Source organism: Siphateles boraxobius, unplaced genomic scaffold (assembly GCF_051911475.1).
Source record: "Siphateles boraxobius isolate OS27281-9 unplaced genomic scaffold, OSU_SipBor_1 20, whole genome shotgun sequence".
NCBI classification, from domain to species: domain Eukaryota; kingdom Metazoa; phylum Chordata; class Actinopteri; order Cypriniformes; family Leuciscidae; genus Siphateles; species Siphateles boraxobius.
In genome coordinates, this window is record NW_027508811.1 from 12336631 (window position 1) to 12354391 (window position 17761).

Sequence of the window (17761 nt, forward strand, 5' to 3'; positions counted from 1 at the left end):
TCAAACTTTTAAATTGTACTGTATAAATTTGAACTATTTGATTATGTGAGAAGAAAAATAAAACAATAGAGAGTAATACAAAAGACATCAAAGTAGCACAGTGTAGGTCACTGGTCAAATATACAGTTATCGATGATTATAGACTGTAGAATGCTGGAACTGACCAATAAGGATCAAATATTTCAGAGGGTGATTCTAGGGGTGATTCTAGTACTCTTCCCCTTGATAGATTCTGTCAGTGATTCAGATGGCAGCAGGGATTCTGATTGGTCAAGTGGTTACCGTAGACAATGAGTGTGGCAGTGCTGCTGCGTCGCTTAGCGACCACATTGCGAGCCACGCAGGTGTAGTTAGCCGTGTCAGAGAGTCGAGCCTGCTTGATGATTAGGTCATGGTCGATGGTAATTAGAAAGTTAGAATCCAGCGCCGGGTCAATGAGCTCTTCGTTCTTCAGCCAGTCCACCTGTGGGATTATAAAAAAAATTATAATAAAAAAATAATTTAATGAAACTGAACAGTGTAAAATATCCTGTGTGGTTGAAAGTTATATCAAAGCCTGAAAAGTTGAAACATCAAGCAATCAATTCCCAGATGGAGGTTGAGACAATAACAGAAAGGATGGGAAGGCGAGATGGCACCTCAGCAGGCGGGATGCCCTCTGGTGGACGACACTGCAACAAGACTTCCTGCTCCAGACGCACCTCCCTGCCAAGAGGCTCCTGCTCAAAGTTCTTCCTTAGGTCTGATAAACACAGAAATTATTTTTTAAAGCAAAACAAACAACAAAAAAGTGTTTCCATTTGTTTGAATTATAAGCTAAGTATTATTCATATGTGTTCTGGATTAAAGTAGCAATAGCAAAAATAGTGAGGGTTCTATAGTCAGAATTCTCGGTTTCTCTTCAGGAGCTGTCTTCTAAAAAGGCATGTCACAGCAACAGATCACATAAGCTGCTGAACAGAAACTCACAGGCGATGCGGACGTAAGCCCGCCGGCTCTTTGTGGTGCCTGCCGAGCTCCAGGCAACACACTGGCACCAATAATCCTCCAGCCCAAACAACTCTTCTACCTGCGTCCGGGAGACAGAGATATCTACTTCTCTCACTACCAGACCTAAGACAGGAAAAAAAAGAGAAAAGAATACATCAATCAAGTTTTAAACATACGTGTTACTGAGTGTAGTGAAATTGCAAGCTCCCACACTGTGCTTTTTATTTAAAAATAATAGTTGCATTTACATTGATGCATTTGGCGGATATAATAAACGATATGTAATTATAAAAATTATATATAATAAAAACTCTAAATAATAAAATAATAATATAACATCAATACAAAATGAATAAACATTTATAAATTAATAAAAATGTATACAAACATAATTACAATAATGTAAAGCTAATGTAAATATAGTTATTAGGAAGATTATAAGTACTAAAGAACAATCAGCTTGATCGGGGCAAACAGGGTGAAACAGTTTTGATCATTTTACGATTCAGGCTTCCCTCATAGATCTTATGGCCATAGCCATGTTCACTGACATGCAAGTAGACTATAAAGTACACAGTATGTTGACAACCACTTATAAATAAATGACTTGGACTATTCCAGTACTGTCAGTAAAGACAAATCACAACATTACAGCATACAAATACATCCTAGAGAATGTTAAAGAGGTACAAGCCATGAACCAAACCCACCAGCTACAAGGTGAATCACAACATTTTGTGATTCAAACTTCAATTTGAAGCAAAAAAGTATTTGAAAATCGGACAAAAAAAGGGTCCAAGATTGTAGAGGAAAAAACTACAATCCTTTGAAGCATAGTGAATGACACAATTGGATTAAAACGACAGACGCCCGCCATATTTGTTGTATAACTTATCGTTCAAAATCATTTCCTCTGTGGATAAAATGAATGGAATTTTTATTTCCGGAACTCGACTGTTGCACTCTATTCTGTACTGCCAACTTTCTGGAATCAGCGTGGAAAGGGGTTTTTCCTATTCTACAATACACAGAAACTTCAGCAGGTCAAGACATTGAACCCCACTAACACTTGTGGGATGAACTGAAAAGTCTAACTCCAAATTAATGTCCATAGTAGTAAAATTAAATGTTCAACAACACATATAAGTCTTGTGTTCAGGTGTCCAAATCCTTTGGTCAATGTGGCAAACTTTACCTGTAATAGGGTCCAGACTCTCCTTGGTCACATGGTCATTCTGATTCACCCATTCTCCATTGCATTTGAAGTATATTTGAGTGGCTGGAGCAGCCTTGCAGGAAAGTTTGACGGGTCTGTTTTTCACTATGAAGGCGTCCTCTGGCTCGCTCTGGAATTCGGGCAATGGTTCGGCCGGAGCAGACGGAAACGAGTCCGGGAGAACTTCGCTGTAATCGCTGCCATCTACAAAAACAAAGAGAGAGCTGTAAGAACATGTGTACGGTTTATGCGAGTGTGTATTCCGAAGCGTGTCTCTGTCACAGCAAATGAGTTTGGCCTCAGGGGTAATGGCGAGACAGTCGGTGTGTGTTGAGAAAGCCAAGGTCCCTGACATTTCAGGTGTACTCTAGTAATACAGCATTTGCTCTTCTCCTTCCCGAGGAGTCCGAACAGAGCCAAGATGAAGGTGGGGGAGCTTGACCTTCCATTGAAACACCCAGTGATCACACATTATCCCCTGACATTTTCCCAGTGACAGATCCCTCCCAGCACCACAGCACAGCACTCATCCAGGGGGGCCAGCGTGTTTCACAGCTCCGCACCCAGGCCCTGTCACCTCTAACATGACAATGCTGTTAACCTTTCAAGCATTAAATGCTACACAGGCTATTAACTACCAAGTGAAAATGAGGTCTGTAGACACCGGCGCCACGGGCCAAAATGGGAAAGTTGTTGGTTTGCAATTTTGGTGATTTCTAGCACACACTTTTCCAAGCTGACAAATTTTTTCGGTTTGTCAACTTTGAAATGGTCTTTTTTAGACTAACCTTAATTATAGTGGGGTGGTAATGTGCTGTGTAACTTAAAAGCATGTGTTCAGATAGTAAATGTCTTTGATTTCCTCCTTCCCCCAATTCAATACAAGGTTAATGCGCAACATTTGTTTTCATTTTCTATTCTTCACTAGTCTGCAACGTCATGCCTAAATATTTATCCCAAAGTTGCTCTTTCATTGACAGGCATAATCACAAATGACATGATTCGACCATTAAACTGCAAAGGCTCTCATAGTTGAAGAAACAGCTTGAGTTTAATTATCACGCACATACAACTATCATCAGTTTGGCATTGTAATGATGCCATTGCTTAGCTTTCTGCAGTGCAAGAGCATTATTTAGTTCTCATTCATATCCTGATGCTGAAGGACATCATAAAGTGCTCTGAAGGCAGACATGCGGGTCAACCGTCTTCGTGCACCTTTGTGTTTAATAGAGCAAGCGTGTGTGAGAGGTGCAGGCGTCTTGACTTGTCCGCAGACTGCAGAGGTGAAAGAGGTGAGGGAAGAGCAAACTGAAAATTGGATTTGGGAGGGTGTTTTCACATACAAAGAGGGAGGAACACTATACAGGTCAGTTTAAAATATAAAGGGCAGAAAAGAGGGAGAATAAAGAGAAAGAGAGCAAACAAACTGGGCTTGACCAGTTTTGTTGAATAATTGTAAGCATAGATACTGTTATGCAGAAAAATTGCAGACATAGTACGGTAAAAAGTATTATCAAATCACATATAGTATGACCAAAGACCAGAACAAACTCTGCCACGTTCGGCCAATCAATGTACACTTACGTCACTGGTAGTTCCTATTGTGCTGGGTCCCAACTCTTAGTTAATTTAGTCCTCCCTAAAAGGTGTTCCTATAATTAAAATCTTTCCTTGTTCCTGGTGCGAACATGCCAAAAAGCGGGTACTTCCACCAATAGGAACTATAAAGAACGTTCCTCCGGTGTGAAAGCCCCTAATATCTCAATATAATTTAAGACACGGCGTCTTGACTTTTATTTCACAACACATGCTGAAATGGGTGAAGCCCTGTGTAGTGTTCTTGTGTGCGCTACACATAACGAAATCTAATTTATCAACACGCACATCAGATAGGTCAGTGGCTGGAAGGCCACTAGAAGGTCTTAGCAGAAAGTGTCAGTCCAACTTTGTGTCATTATGTGACAGCTACGTCCTTTCTCCAAGCTCACAGCGAGAAAACATTAAGAGACACATATCTATGCATCTCTCTATCTAGAAATAAAGTAAAATAAAATATATTCTATCTATTGATTTGGGATCACAAACCATAAAATGCATTCTTTCGCAATTTCATTCATGCAATTTCATTCTTTCGCCTTTGTACTCTCCATATCATAAAAAAGCTAAAATAATAATACTTTAACAGAGATTCAATCATTTCAGTACTTTAACAAATATTGCTCTCCTTTTCCAGAGACGAATGTGTATTGTGCCACTGACTAACTCTTCATCTCTATTTTCTCTCTCTCTCTCTCTCTTGTCCCTTTTCTCCTTTCCTCCCTTTGTGTCATTTTCTCCTCTGACAGCTGTCAGCTTGTCTTTTTCAGACTTTGACTTCTCTGTCGATACGCAATTGTGTTTCTCTTTTTCCACACTACCTCCATATGGCATCGATTGCTACAGAAAATCACCAGTCAAAAACATAGCCTGTCATTCCGTCACACACAGAGAGAAAAAAAGCAAGACATTTTGTCGAAACAACAAGAGAAGCTGAGTGAGAATGTGTACGAGAGTTCCTCACGTGTGTGTGTGTATGTGTGTGTGAGAGTGTGTCTGAATGCAGGATCTTTTGGGTGACAAAGCCTGTGTGAAAGTCAGTGTGAAAGACAGAATCAGTGAGACAGAGATACAGACTGAACACAGATGTCGGTTTTTAAATGCACAGACCAACTGAAAATAAATGTTGATTTATTTGTCTTTCAGTTTTCTCTTCTATCAGTCTGTCCATCTATTTATCTATCTATCTATCTATCTATCTATCTATCTATCTATCTATCTATCTATCAACAAAGCTTTGGTTGCATAATTGTTAATAAAAAACTAGTTAGAAAAAAATTAAATATAGAAAATGAATGAGAAATAAAAATCTAAATGAATTAGAAAAATAAAATAAAATAAAATAGATAATGATAAAACAATAAAATAAGATAATGTTGTTGTTGTTTTTTTTGGATGAGCGGTTTGACAAACACAAAATCATTGGCCCTCCATTGGGTTGGACACTAACTTCACAAAGATTGCTCTCAAACATAGTTTGAAGAGCAGACACGAACACCCATCAGGCCTTTTGGCAGCCCACAATTTAGCTGGAATGGTCCTGGCACTTCTAAAAGGAGGGAAGCTCTTAAGAGGCCCCCGACTGCAGGTCTTTTATCACGGTAATGATAGACAAGACACAGCCGGGACCAAAGACTCCCAGATCTCGGTCTCTGGGAAGGGTGTAAACATCCACACATATGTGCAAACAACCACATACTCATGAACACAAAAAAACAAGACAACATCCAAATCAAAGGCAGCTGCACTTTTGGGATGTGTGAGAAGCGATTCTGGAGTTGAGATTGCGATGGAAGAGAAACCGAAATGCTCAAAGGTACAACACACAGAAATAAACACACACACAGCTAGAAATTATGTGGACTAAAATCAGATGTCTTGTGTCTCACACACACAAAAGAACAATGGCAAGTCACAATTTATACACAAAAGAATGGTGACGCTCACTCAAAAAGCCACGGAGGGTGTCAGACAGGGTAATTTTGCTAGCTCCAGAAAGTCTGCAGTCATGGGAGCCCCACTTTATCATTAGCTTACAAGGGCTGTCATTACCATCCACTATATATATATATATATATATATATATATATATATATATATATATATATATATATATATATATATATATATATATATATTGACTACAGCTTTACCCCCAACTTTGCAGCTCTCTTAATGATGCTTTTAAAACCTAGAGCGTCTGGACTTCATCAATGCTGAGAATCATCATCTCTCAACAGTCAGACCACAAGTGGTTTAAATGGGTGGTAAAATCCTGCCCACAGAGACTGTAAGTACTAGCATGCCTCAACTCTTCTACACAAAAGTGATCTTGACTACTCTCACCAATTAGTATTTTTGATTTACAGAAATGCTGTGAGGATATACTGCTCTAAAAGATCATTTAATGGTTCACCCAAAAATGATTTACTCATTATTTACATGTTGTCCCAAACCTTCCGTCTTCCATAACATATTTTATGAATGTTGGTAAAAGTTTTTGTGATCACTCACTACCATTGTATGACCAAAAAGAAAAAGAAAACTCATCCTCCTGTGGAACCTAAAAGAAGATATTTCAAGAAAACCGTTACGACAAGTGTCAACTAAGATATTCTGTTCCAACACCCATTACACACTTAACACAAAACAGGTAGAACTGCAAAAACACACTCTTCAAATTCAAAACATAATTACCACTTTACACCAATTTGCATAGCAAACAGCTGGTGTTACTGACTCATTTAAGATATAACCTTGATATAACCTGAGCTACCCCAACCTGTTATCTTTACTCAAAACAATATCCTTCTTGTTCTTGAGATTGTATCTGATTGGATCAGGCTGAAAAAACGTTGCTTGGCAACCGTAATCAGCCTATGGGTAATTTAATGGACAATATTACTTGGCAGAAGAATTGTGTTTGTGATTATTGTTATTAAAAAATGAAATGTTGTACTGAACAATAGTTTATATTCTATTGCTGTTTATTAAAAGCAATACACTACTATTAAAAAATTTGGGGTCGTAAGATTTTTTAAAATGTTTTTAAAAAAAGAAACCTCTTATGCTCACCAAGCCCATAATTATTTTAATCGAAATACAGTAAAATCAGTAATGTTGTGAAATATTATCACAATTTAAAATAACGGGTTTTCCATTTGAATATATTTTAAAATGTAATTTATTATGCAAGATAGCTGACTTTTCAGCATCATTACCCCAGTCTTCTTCAGAGTCACATGATCCTTCAGAAATCATTCTTGAGTTGAGTTGTGCTGATAAAATATTTGTGAAAAACATGTTTCTTTTTTTAAGTATTCTAAATAGAAAGATTTACCATGTTTACAGGAATTTATTGTGGTACAAGAACTGTAATGCATGTCTCAGACAGCTTATTGTTGTATTTGTATTTTTGTATCATCATTTCCACTGCATTGCTGAAAGAGGTTCCCTGTTGGTCTCTAGTAAACATAACATGATAATTTGAGTTATTTCTCAGTAACAGCCCAGCTATATCCTGCTGAAGATAAGGGTGCTGTGTCTGAGGAAGTGACACAGAGCTGAGCTGACAGGAATATTCTCTCAGCATCTCTGCTAACTACAGTAGTCATAGCAGAAATTATCTTATAATGGCTGCATCATTACTGACACAATAACATCTTTCAAACACACACAAACTCACTCAGCGAACAAATATAATACTTTCAAAGCATCAAATGAGAGTAAATATTGGCTTTAGTAATTAAATAAATGTATCAAAGTTATCAATCTAAGTGCCACAATTTAAAACAAAGAAAACATCTGTCTGGTGCATTTTCTAACGACTTTTAACACGATGGAAAATTTACCATAAGAAAATTATCTAGAAAGGTTTATTTATAATGTTTATTTCAACTACCATTCCAAACAAGAACTTAATACTTTTATTAAGCAAGGATGCATTGAATTGATCAAAAGTGACAGTAAAGACTAATATTTTCACAAAAGATTTATTTTAAATAAATGCTGATCTTTTGAACTTTATATTGTTTAAATGGCCTAAACCTGAATATGTACACAACTGTACAACACAACAGTTTCCAACATTGATAATTATGAGAAATGTTTCTTGAGCACCAAATCAGCATATTCGAATGATCATGTGACACTGAAGACTGGAGTAATGGTGCTGAAAATTCAGCTTTGCCATCACAGGAATAAGTTACAGTTTTAAATTATATTAAAATAGAAAACTGTTATTATAAATTATAATAATATGTCACAGTATTACTGTTTTACTCAAATTTTTGATCTGACAAATGCAGCCAAAACACACACACAACATGTTTTATTTTTGAACAGTACCGGTATATGGACTATTTGTTGCATTAAGCCAACGAAACAAAAACTGACCTAAATATTTTGAAACTAAAATAAAGGCTAGATATATAGAAAAACTATTTCATGGGCAGTAAGAAATATTTACACCCAGTATACCGTCTGGCAGGTGTGTCAAAAAGTTAATTTTGGACCGACACACACCTTATATCATTGTGTGTGAATGAATTTTCTTTATCATTTTAATAGGCACTACAAAAAAAGTTTGTGTGTGTGTGTGTTCTAAACACCACCAACACCATCATCATCAGGTTCTCCACAGTAACACTGTAGTAATGACACACAAGTTGGACTAAAGAAAGACAATGATGGATGGATAATAAAACATCACCTGTTGCTTCTAATAGGACAATTACAAGTGATTGATATTCCAAGAGTTTACACGCACACACTAATATCTGAAATGGAGCTAGGACAAAAAAGCAATAAATGTCTATTAATCTTAGTATAACACAACTGGTCATATTTAAATACTTAAATTTACATTTCCTCTAAATTGCAGCAGAGAAAATGTGAGGAAAAGATTAGATGGGCAACAGAAGTACCATGGAAGAACATGAAACAAATCAAGGGAAAGGTGTGAAGAGGTTGACTGAGAACAGATAAAAACCACTCGAGACAGGAAGAGAGAGTGACACTGTTTACTACAGAGTGCGTTTATATAAATACTGAGAGTAAGGTGTATATTGAGAGGTTTCGGCAGTCCATTAGCACATCTAAAGTAAAGAAAGTAGAAACATTGCAGATCTACAAGGTCACACTGAGTTCACTGCACACACAAACAAACAAACTACATCTTTACTTGCTAAATTGTCATGCACACAGCATAAAGGAGGAGGCTAAACATTATTGGAAAAACTGAGTGATTGTAGAGGACAAGAGATACAAAACATAAAAGAACAAAAGCAATCAGTTAATATAAAAGACATATTTCATCCTGGATGGATTTCCCAGAATGCCCTTCACTTTATCAGTCTCCATTTTCTCTCTAATCTGAATCAGAATCAACACTTCTTGTCTAGGACAGTACAGCTTATCATCATCACTTGGCTTTCTCTCTCCGATACACACAACCACACAGACGGCAAGATGTAAACACTAGCATGTACAAACACACATGCTTCTACTCAAATGAGGTGCGAGATGAAGATCTAAGAATAATGGCTCGGTGAATCATCATGGCAACAGAAATGTCACGCCTTTGATTGAATCTAGCATGTTAACAAGCTCTAGTGTGTGACAGGGCTATTTCTGTCTGTGGGTTTCGTGTGTGTGTGTGTGTGTGTGTGTGTGTGTGGATTGAGTCTCCAGGGTGGCTGGCAGATTGGCATAGGTGAGGGTTTGTGGGAAACAGATATTTGAACTGACAAGAATGCTGCTCTCATCCCATTCAGCACATTTTAAGAGCCGCCGGACAAATATGCAAGTCCACGCACACACGCAGATGCCTAGGTCCCTTGGGGGATGTATGTTGGTGTGTAAACAGACACAAAGAACACATGTCATGAACGTATATACACATTTGAAAATTTGCATAAGAGCTGGGCTTGACTCCACCCCTCCGGTCAGACATGCCCACTCCCCCAGGCTTTATAATTACCACTGAGAGTATTAACGAACAGCAGCTGTGGTGTGTTTGTTCTTAAAGCTGGGGTAAGCTATATTTCAAAAATGCTGTTGGACATTGTTGATATTTGAAATCAACCCAAACAAACACACCCCCCTCTTCAATGCTCTGCCTCCAAAACTCAGCCTCCAATCCTATCCGCCCTGCATGCGAGTGCACTAAACACCAAACACCGCATTCTCTAAGGCTATGTTTACACGGAAACGATCTGAAGAGAAAATGCAAAAGTGGCGTTGCATAATCACTTTTTATTCTGCGTTTAGACGAGCGTTATGGGGGGGGGGAAATCCGCGTGCTTATGGTGATGCAAAAGTGTGTGAAATTCGATGTAGTATGCACTCCAGGCGGCTAGGTGGCAATGTGAAGCACTGCCACACAACAACACCAATATCTGAGAATATTTTGTACAACTGCTGAAAAGATTCTTGTACGTTTATCAGAGCTGCTAGGGCAACTTGAAGGTCCGACGTATGGATATAATCCGACATGTTGGTTGTTTTTTTCCTGTACTGTCGCATACTGTGACGTAAACGCGTACGCGACGAGAGGCACTGTGAGCAGATTTGTGTTTTTACCATTTAGACGGGAACGCAAAGGTGGAGCGTTTTTAAGATTTGCACTCTGGAGGGTGGTTTCACTTTTTTGCGTTTTTTAAGCCCCCAAAACGCCGTCGCCGTGTAAACGAAAGGCATATCCGATCAAATATTTTTACGTTTTCACCCGGAATCGTTCTCGTGTAAACGGGGCCTAATAGTTGTCAACGCGACTCTCAATACCTGGCCTCCATTACGCACACAAGCCAAGAGTGGATGTCTGTTTATCATAGCAACAAAATAATATTTCACAAAAAATAAAGTTGAGATTATGAAACGGATGACAAGCACACAAAAATGAATGTACAGTACACAATAATAATTAAAAAAAACAAGAGTTGGTTGTTAGTTGCCAACAGCACAGCAGCTTCAGACAAACAATGACACTCAAACCCAGTGTTACGCGTGGAGCAGAATCAAAGCAACTTCCGCGTCTGTATTCAGGCCTTCCCGCTTAGCTCTCTCTAGCTTTTTGAAAGCTTTTCTAAGATTAACGCAGGTCCTAAAGCTCTTTCGTGATCATAACCCTTAATTTTCCAGTGATTTTCTTCTGACCTTTTCTCTTTTGTATTGTGTCTCATCTCTATTTTTGTCTTTCTTCAAATCTCCTTCTTGCTCGTTCTCTCTCCTCCACCGTCATACGCCCCCTAATGCTGATTGGCTACACACGATTGTTGTTCGTGTGTCGGTCCGACTAACTTCCAAACAGCGTTTTTCAAATAATGCTTACCCCACCTTTAATATCAACAGTTGGTTGTCATTTCCAAAAAATCCATCACAATACCCACTTGACCAGACATTCTAAAACGTAATTTGTGTTAAGTATATTAACTTGGAATGGCAGAAAACATTAAAGATCTAATTTCAATATTGAAATCTGGCTCAACAAATGGTATGAGTTTGGGTTGAACGTTTGTAGTGGATCAATAGAAAAACATTAGGGTAAAAATATTTTTTTGCTTTGGATAAAACCTCCATTGGAAAACTGTTTCAAAATAGCTTTGGATAAAACATTGGCTAAATTAACATGTTTTGTAAATTAAATGCTGATTCTTAAAGGGAAAGTCCACTAAAAATTAAAAATAATGTCACTATTTACACACCTTAAAGTGCCCCTATTATGGATTTTTAAAAATTACCTTTAATGTATACACTGCATAGCTCCAAGTGAATGAAAACATCCTGCAAATTTTTAAGTCTGAAAGTGCACATATAATATAAAGTATATTAAGTTATTGTCTTTCAAAAGTAAGAGTTGACTCTGAGTCAATGAAATGAATCGTTTTTCAAACAAGTCATAAGCTGCTTCGTTGTGACGTCAAGACGGAACATTAGCATATTGCCCGCCCACTTATTGCGCGTGCAGAACCAGGGAAAACTTGAAACCCCTCGGACACTTCAGCTGATTCCTGTGGATACTGGATGGCCTCATGTCGAGAAGACGCTGTGCTCTACAATGTGAAGGTAAAGCCAGTTTTTTTCCACTGCCCAAGGACGAGCATGTGAAGAATCAGTGGTTAAAATTCATCTTTACCACGATACTACAGCAGTATAATCCTAAACTTTTGCTGTGTTCCCTTTATTTTACTGACGACTGCTTCTCAAATCTCGGAGTTCAATGCAGGATTCGCTTGCTCTTGAAAGATGGTGTTCAAAACACTTAGTTTTTAGTTTTATATTGTGTTGGTCTCCTGCTAACTGGTTAACTCACATTATTGCTGTCTTACTGAAATTCTTCTGCTAAGCAGCTGTGGGCCACTATTACATAAAACTGTGTCTATTAATGCAGATTGTCTGTCGTTCTCAGTACTTTGAGGAAAGATTAAGCATGGAACAAGATTTGTTTTACCAACGTTTATGTTACATCAGTCATTCACGCTAGAGCTCGGCTAATGTATGCACTGTTATTAATACAGTTTCCACATATTCACCGCAATAAATTAGAAAATATTACTCTAAAATAATCGGTTTGTTGATGGACACCTTTCAATGCTGATGGTGAGGAATTACAGTTGCAACATCTCATAATGTACCTCAAACTTAGTAGTGTATCATTGAGAAACGTCCTGCTCAAGTTGTCCTTGCGATGGAGGTTCAGGTTGAATGACTAGTTCTTCCAATGTTTCATCACCGGCTCGCGCATGCATTGATATGGTAAAATCAACATCATTATTTGTTACCGTGTTTAGTTTACGGTGTAAGAAGCCTTAGGACAAGCAGAGCTGATGTTGTTATGGCAATGGTTTTTTGTTTTCGACACACGCACTGTACACGGTAGACCAATCACAACAGACTGAGCTGTCTGGCCAATCAGAGCAGACTAGCTAACGGTAAGGAGGGATTTAGAGAGATTGATTCATCTGACAAGTCGTTTGAGAATCATTAAAAATGCGGTGATGTGCAAATGTATATTATAAGAAAATGAAACTGACATTGACATTTGATGCATGTAAACCTGTTGTAGGAGACTCCCAAACAACATTAGGAAACTTTAAAATAGCATAATAGGGGCACTTCAATGACATTTCCAAACCCATTTGCTTTTCTTATTTCCATGGAAGACAAAAGGTGAATATATCAAAGAATATTTTATATTGTGTTTTATAAAATATAGTAAAAAATGATATACATGTTTGCAATATATATAATGTATTACAGTAATAAAATATATAACAAAATAGTCAATGTATGTTAGCCATAAATATGCATGTGTAAGTATATATATATATATATATATATATATATATATATATATATATATATATATATATTGTATATAATTAAATTGAACGAGCAAAAGCTTTAAATGACAAAGCATCATAAATGTATCAAAGTAGCATAACAGTGGTCTACACGACTCAGTTTTATGGACAGAGTATGGAACAACATGATGATAAGTAACTGATGGCAGAATTACATTTTTTAGCTTTTGAAGTTTGAAATGAGTTTGAAATGCGTCTACGGCGGCATCCAAAATCGCATACTTCCCTACTATAATAGTAGGCGAAAAACAGTATGTGGCAAAAGAAGTATGTCTGAATTCACAGTACTCATAAAAGAGTTGGCAAAAACTCCTAGTACGACCTATCGGCGAGATTCTGAAGTGTGCATATGATGGACACTTTACTATCCCATGATACCACGGTAGAGGATTTGTGAATGGCAGTAAAGTGACGTAACTGATGCTGGTAGGTCACATGATAATGACAACATGGCAAATACGTCCAGATTACATTCATACTACACACAATCATACTATATAGAACATACTTTTTTAGCGGTCGTGAAGTAATTACTTATTCAAAATAAGTACCTACTCAAGAGAGTATGCAATTTCAGAAACAGCCCACGAGAATGTGACACATTCCATGGGAATGGCATGAAGATGAAGAGCCCATCAGTTCTCTACTTCCTGTGCTGCTGACTCTGTATTGGGGCGCAGCTAGAGGGCGCCACCCCCCACTGAGCCCATTTATCAGCTACCATCAATAACTGCCCCATTCTGCAGAACCCCCTCTGTAAACCTCTCTCCCCTAACACCACCTACTGCATGGGAACAGGCAGAGAACCCCCAAACCATCAATCACCCCCAGACAAACATCAGGGAGAGGAAGAAAGAGTGAGATCAAGAGAGGGGATTTTTAGCCATGTGAAAGCGGCCACTGAAACAAGCAAGTCTTAACATCAAAGTCAAGTGATGGCACTTCATGGGTGTGTAACCGTGTATGCAAGGTGGCACATGTGTGTGACTGGTTGCCACGACGTTCAGTCACATGGACTTGATCTCCCTGAGGAGCTTTAGTTGATACACGAATCTCTATGGAACAGCACTGCACTGAATTCAACACCATCATCCTCTCTTTCTTTTTCTCCAGAAAACTTAATTTGGGATGGGAGAAGTGTTTCATCTGAAGTCAAACAGAGCTTCTGAGCCACTTTTATCTATCTAGTTTTGGGATTTTTTCATTTCATGCACAATGCAGAAAAAAATGTAGGTGATATCTTGCTATGTTAAAAAGAAATTCTTCAATTAAGGTGTCTTTGATCATGGTATTTAATTGCTTTTACAATTTGATCATATTAACTAATTGACCCCCTAAAGCAACCTGAGCTTAGTTACACACACAACTAATGATTATCATTAAGATGGAGTGTCATTTACACAAATATTTTAATATATATATATATATATATATATATATATATATATATATATATATATATATATATATATAATTGTATCCCTTAATTTTGATCCGCATATGCATATGAAAATTTTTTCATCCATATGTTCTAGAACCCAACTAAGGATTAGGCTTTTTTCCTTCTACAGAGAGTACGTAGAGAGATCCTTCTGTTCACCTTTACCCCCAACACATACCCCACCCCCCTTCTTGGGGTTGAGCTGTGGAGCCAGGCTGCTTTAAATGGGTGTAATTAGATGAGAAGATGAGCAGCATTCCTTCCTAAGGGCAGGGTGATTACAGGCCCTCTCTAGACTCCCTACAATTACCCACTCTATTCCAAACACACACACACACACACACACACACACACACACACACACACACACACACACACACACACACACACACACACACACACACACACACACACACACAGGAAGGTTCTCTCCCCTCAACAAACTACTCCACCTGATTACCACTCAGCGGAAGGACATATAGAGGACGAGGCACACACACTAAGTCAAGCACTCAAAACCAAAAATTTTCCCAATTTTGGGGAGGTGAAGTGATCAGTCTGACCTTTGACCCTTGATGTCATCAGACACAAGCCTCAGGCAGTGATGGGGTAATGGCTAACATTTCAGAAACACCCCCAAATGTGAACCCTCTCAAAACTCCACCTCACCTTCATCTTAAACCATGGACAGACTCTTTCTTTGTCTTTCTTTCAATGTATCATATCACAAAGACTGTGGTAATTATAGAAAATGGCATGTTGAGAGAAGCTCACTCGTTGTGGATAATAATGAAGACCAACCTGTGAGTCATTCACTTTTATTCTGCACTCGGTAGAGTCAAAGACTAAACATTACCTTTCAAACCACACATTTCTGAAACATTCATAAATCTCACATGTATTAGTTAGATCCATAGATCACAGATCCAATAATCAGGATATATCTTATTCCAAAATGAATAAGCAAAACAGAATAAAAAGGTCCATCTTCACCAGAAAAAATAAAAGATGAACATGATGTATTCCAATAGGTTACATTAGACTCATTTTCTGATTCAGAACCAGTGGCATGTGGATTGTTAAAATCTGCAAAAATAATAACTACAGTGCTGTAGTCCTGTATCTCTTATGTTACTAATGGTTGTTTCTCTATAATCACCGTCTTTTTGGAGCAAAGACAGCAAAAAATTGTAGTTTTAGTTTAGTTTGATTATGGAATAATTTGTAAACTTTTTAATTAGTCCATGCATTTCCAATTCTTTGAGCCATTCATGCAGAATGAAGAAACATAGACATTAGACACAGACTGATAATTGTATCATTCTATTAATACGTCACCTGACAACAACAAAAAACCAAAAACATGTTTGATTGGGGATTGCTCTGTTTGGGGCTGGGTAGGGTTGTATATGGTGGGTATGTAAAATGCAATTTGCAACAATAAAAAATATATGACAAAAAAAACCAACCTGTTAAACACAACAGCACTGTGTGCATTTAATGAGCAATTGCCTAGTTGGGTGCGAGAGTGAACGTGTGAACTGCTGCATCATCAGAATACCAGTGTTGCCTTTGAGATCTTGTGGTGCCGGCACATGTGACGAAAGAAAAAAGAAAGAAAGAAAGAAACAAACAAACACAAACAAAAACAAAAAAGAACACAACTAAACAAAACCCAACACAAAATCCAAATAAAAACACAATCAAAAAACAAGGAATGAAAAAGAGCAAACATCAGTTTGCTAGTGAGACATTGGTACTGTATCTGTACCAATGTCTGTGTTGTCTATGGTTGGGTTCTCTAGAGAGGGATACGTTTAGATGTACCTTCCAGCAAAATGACATCAAGACTCGAGAGAAAATGTTAAAAAGATACGGAGAAAAGACTGAGGGGACAAAAAACATGAGATAGAGGGGAAGGATAATTAACTAGCAACTCTTGAATTTGGGAGAATATAAAGGTGTGCTACGGCTAATCCTAAGAAAGAAAGTCAGAAGCCTTAATTTCAAGACATAGATTGGAGACCAGACTGAGAAAGGGGTCGATTGTTTAAGTATCCAAGGAAAAAGGGGAACAGAGGAGACAGAATAAGACAGTCAGTTAAGAAGGAGGAGGACATAAGCAGGAAGAGGGAGGGAATGAAAACATGTGTGTGGTGTCCAAGTAACCATGGGAAAGGCTGGAGCATGGAAAGAAAGAGCAAGCGGCGAAACAGAAAGAGAAAGCAAGAGGAAAATAAAGAGACAAGGTATTAACCCAATTCCCTGGATGAGTTTAGGGCAGCCAGGGGTATGTTGGGCCGTTGTTGTCTCTGACTCTGAGCTGTCCTCAATAAATTTGTTGTGACAGCCCGGCATCTCTTGACAAAATGCTTTAGCAATGCTGCACCACTGTCATGTTAATGAAGACATGTGAAGACGTGCAAAACCGGCAACCAGTTGACACATTGCGATGGACTAACTAACACACATCGGTATATGCACAGATGCACAGCGGTAAGAATAGATAGCCGACTGAAGCCCGCTGATGAGCCGACACAATGCTGTATGACTCCCGTATCCCACGAACATAACAGATGCTGAAAGACTGGCATGATCACTCATGCCTTTGAATGGATGGGATGTGATATTGGCTGTAAACAGCCAGACACACAGAGACATACACACATGCACACATGGACGAGCATGCAAGCAGGGGGATTGGCGTCACTCGGCTCTGTCATTGCGTCCCCTTGCATCAGAGCGCTCCCCTGGTGCTCGCTCAGGCAAGAACAGGTACAAAGAGCACCAACAGTGCTCCTCACTGAAACACAACAGTTAAGATGGAAAGAAGCTTCGAGTTGGAGCCAGAGAGTGAAATTAGCAGACAGACACAAAGTTAACCTAAGAAGAAGAAAGATAGATACATTTGATAGAGTGAGCAAGGTAGAAGGTAAAATTGGAGAGGTTCATCGATCTCCTGACCCTACTTTGACTTTGGCTAAGTGAATGTGTCTTGTGCTTAGATTACCAATGCTTAATGCTGTTTACATCCTTTATCTACCCTGCTTTTTGCTCGTTCCTACTGATTTTTTTTATACCTCCACCATGCCGCAATCCATCTAATTGAACTTATTTAACCTCTCACCCTCAAACCCCTCATAACCTTTCATT

The 17761-nt window shown here is 38.3% G+C and overlaps 1 protein-coding gene across 4 annotated transcripts in view; it reads right to left on the reverse strand.

The window, feature by feature from the left end:
• The window catches only part of unc5b (unc-5 netrin receptor B), a 63894-nt gene that overhangs the window by 12513 nt on the left and 33620 nt on the right, over nt 1–17761 (reverse strand). For all 4 annotated transcript variants that reach the window (XM_077236870.1, XM_077236868.1, XM_077236871.1 and 1 more), the window contains exons 2-5: nt 2186–2410; nt 970–1113; nt 639–742; nt 283–463 (exon numbers count right to left, since the gene is read on the reverse strand). In XM_077236870.1, coding sequence (XP_077092985.1) covers nt 283–463; nt 639–742; nt 970–1113; nt 2186–2410 — 654 coding nt within the window. The remainder of the gene's footprint in view (nt 1–282; nt 464–638; nt 743–969; nt 1114–2185; nt 2411–17761) is intronic.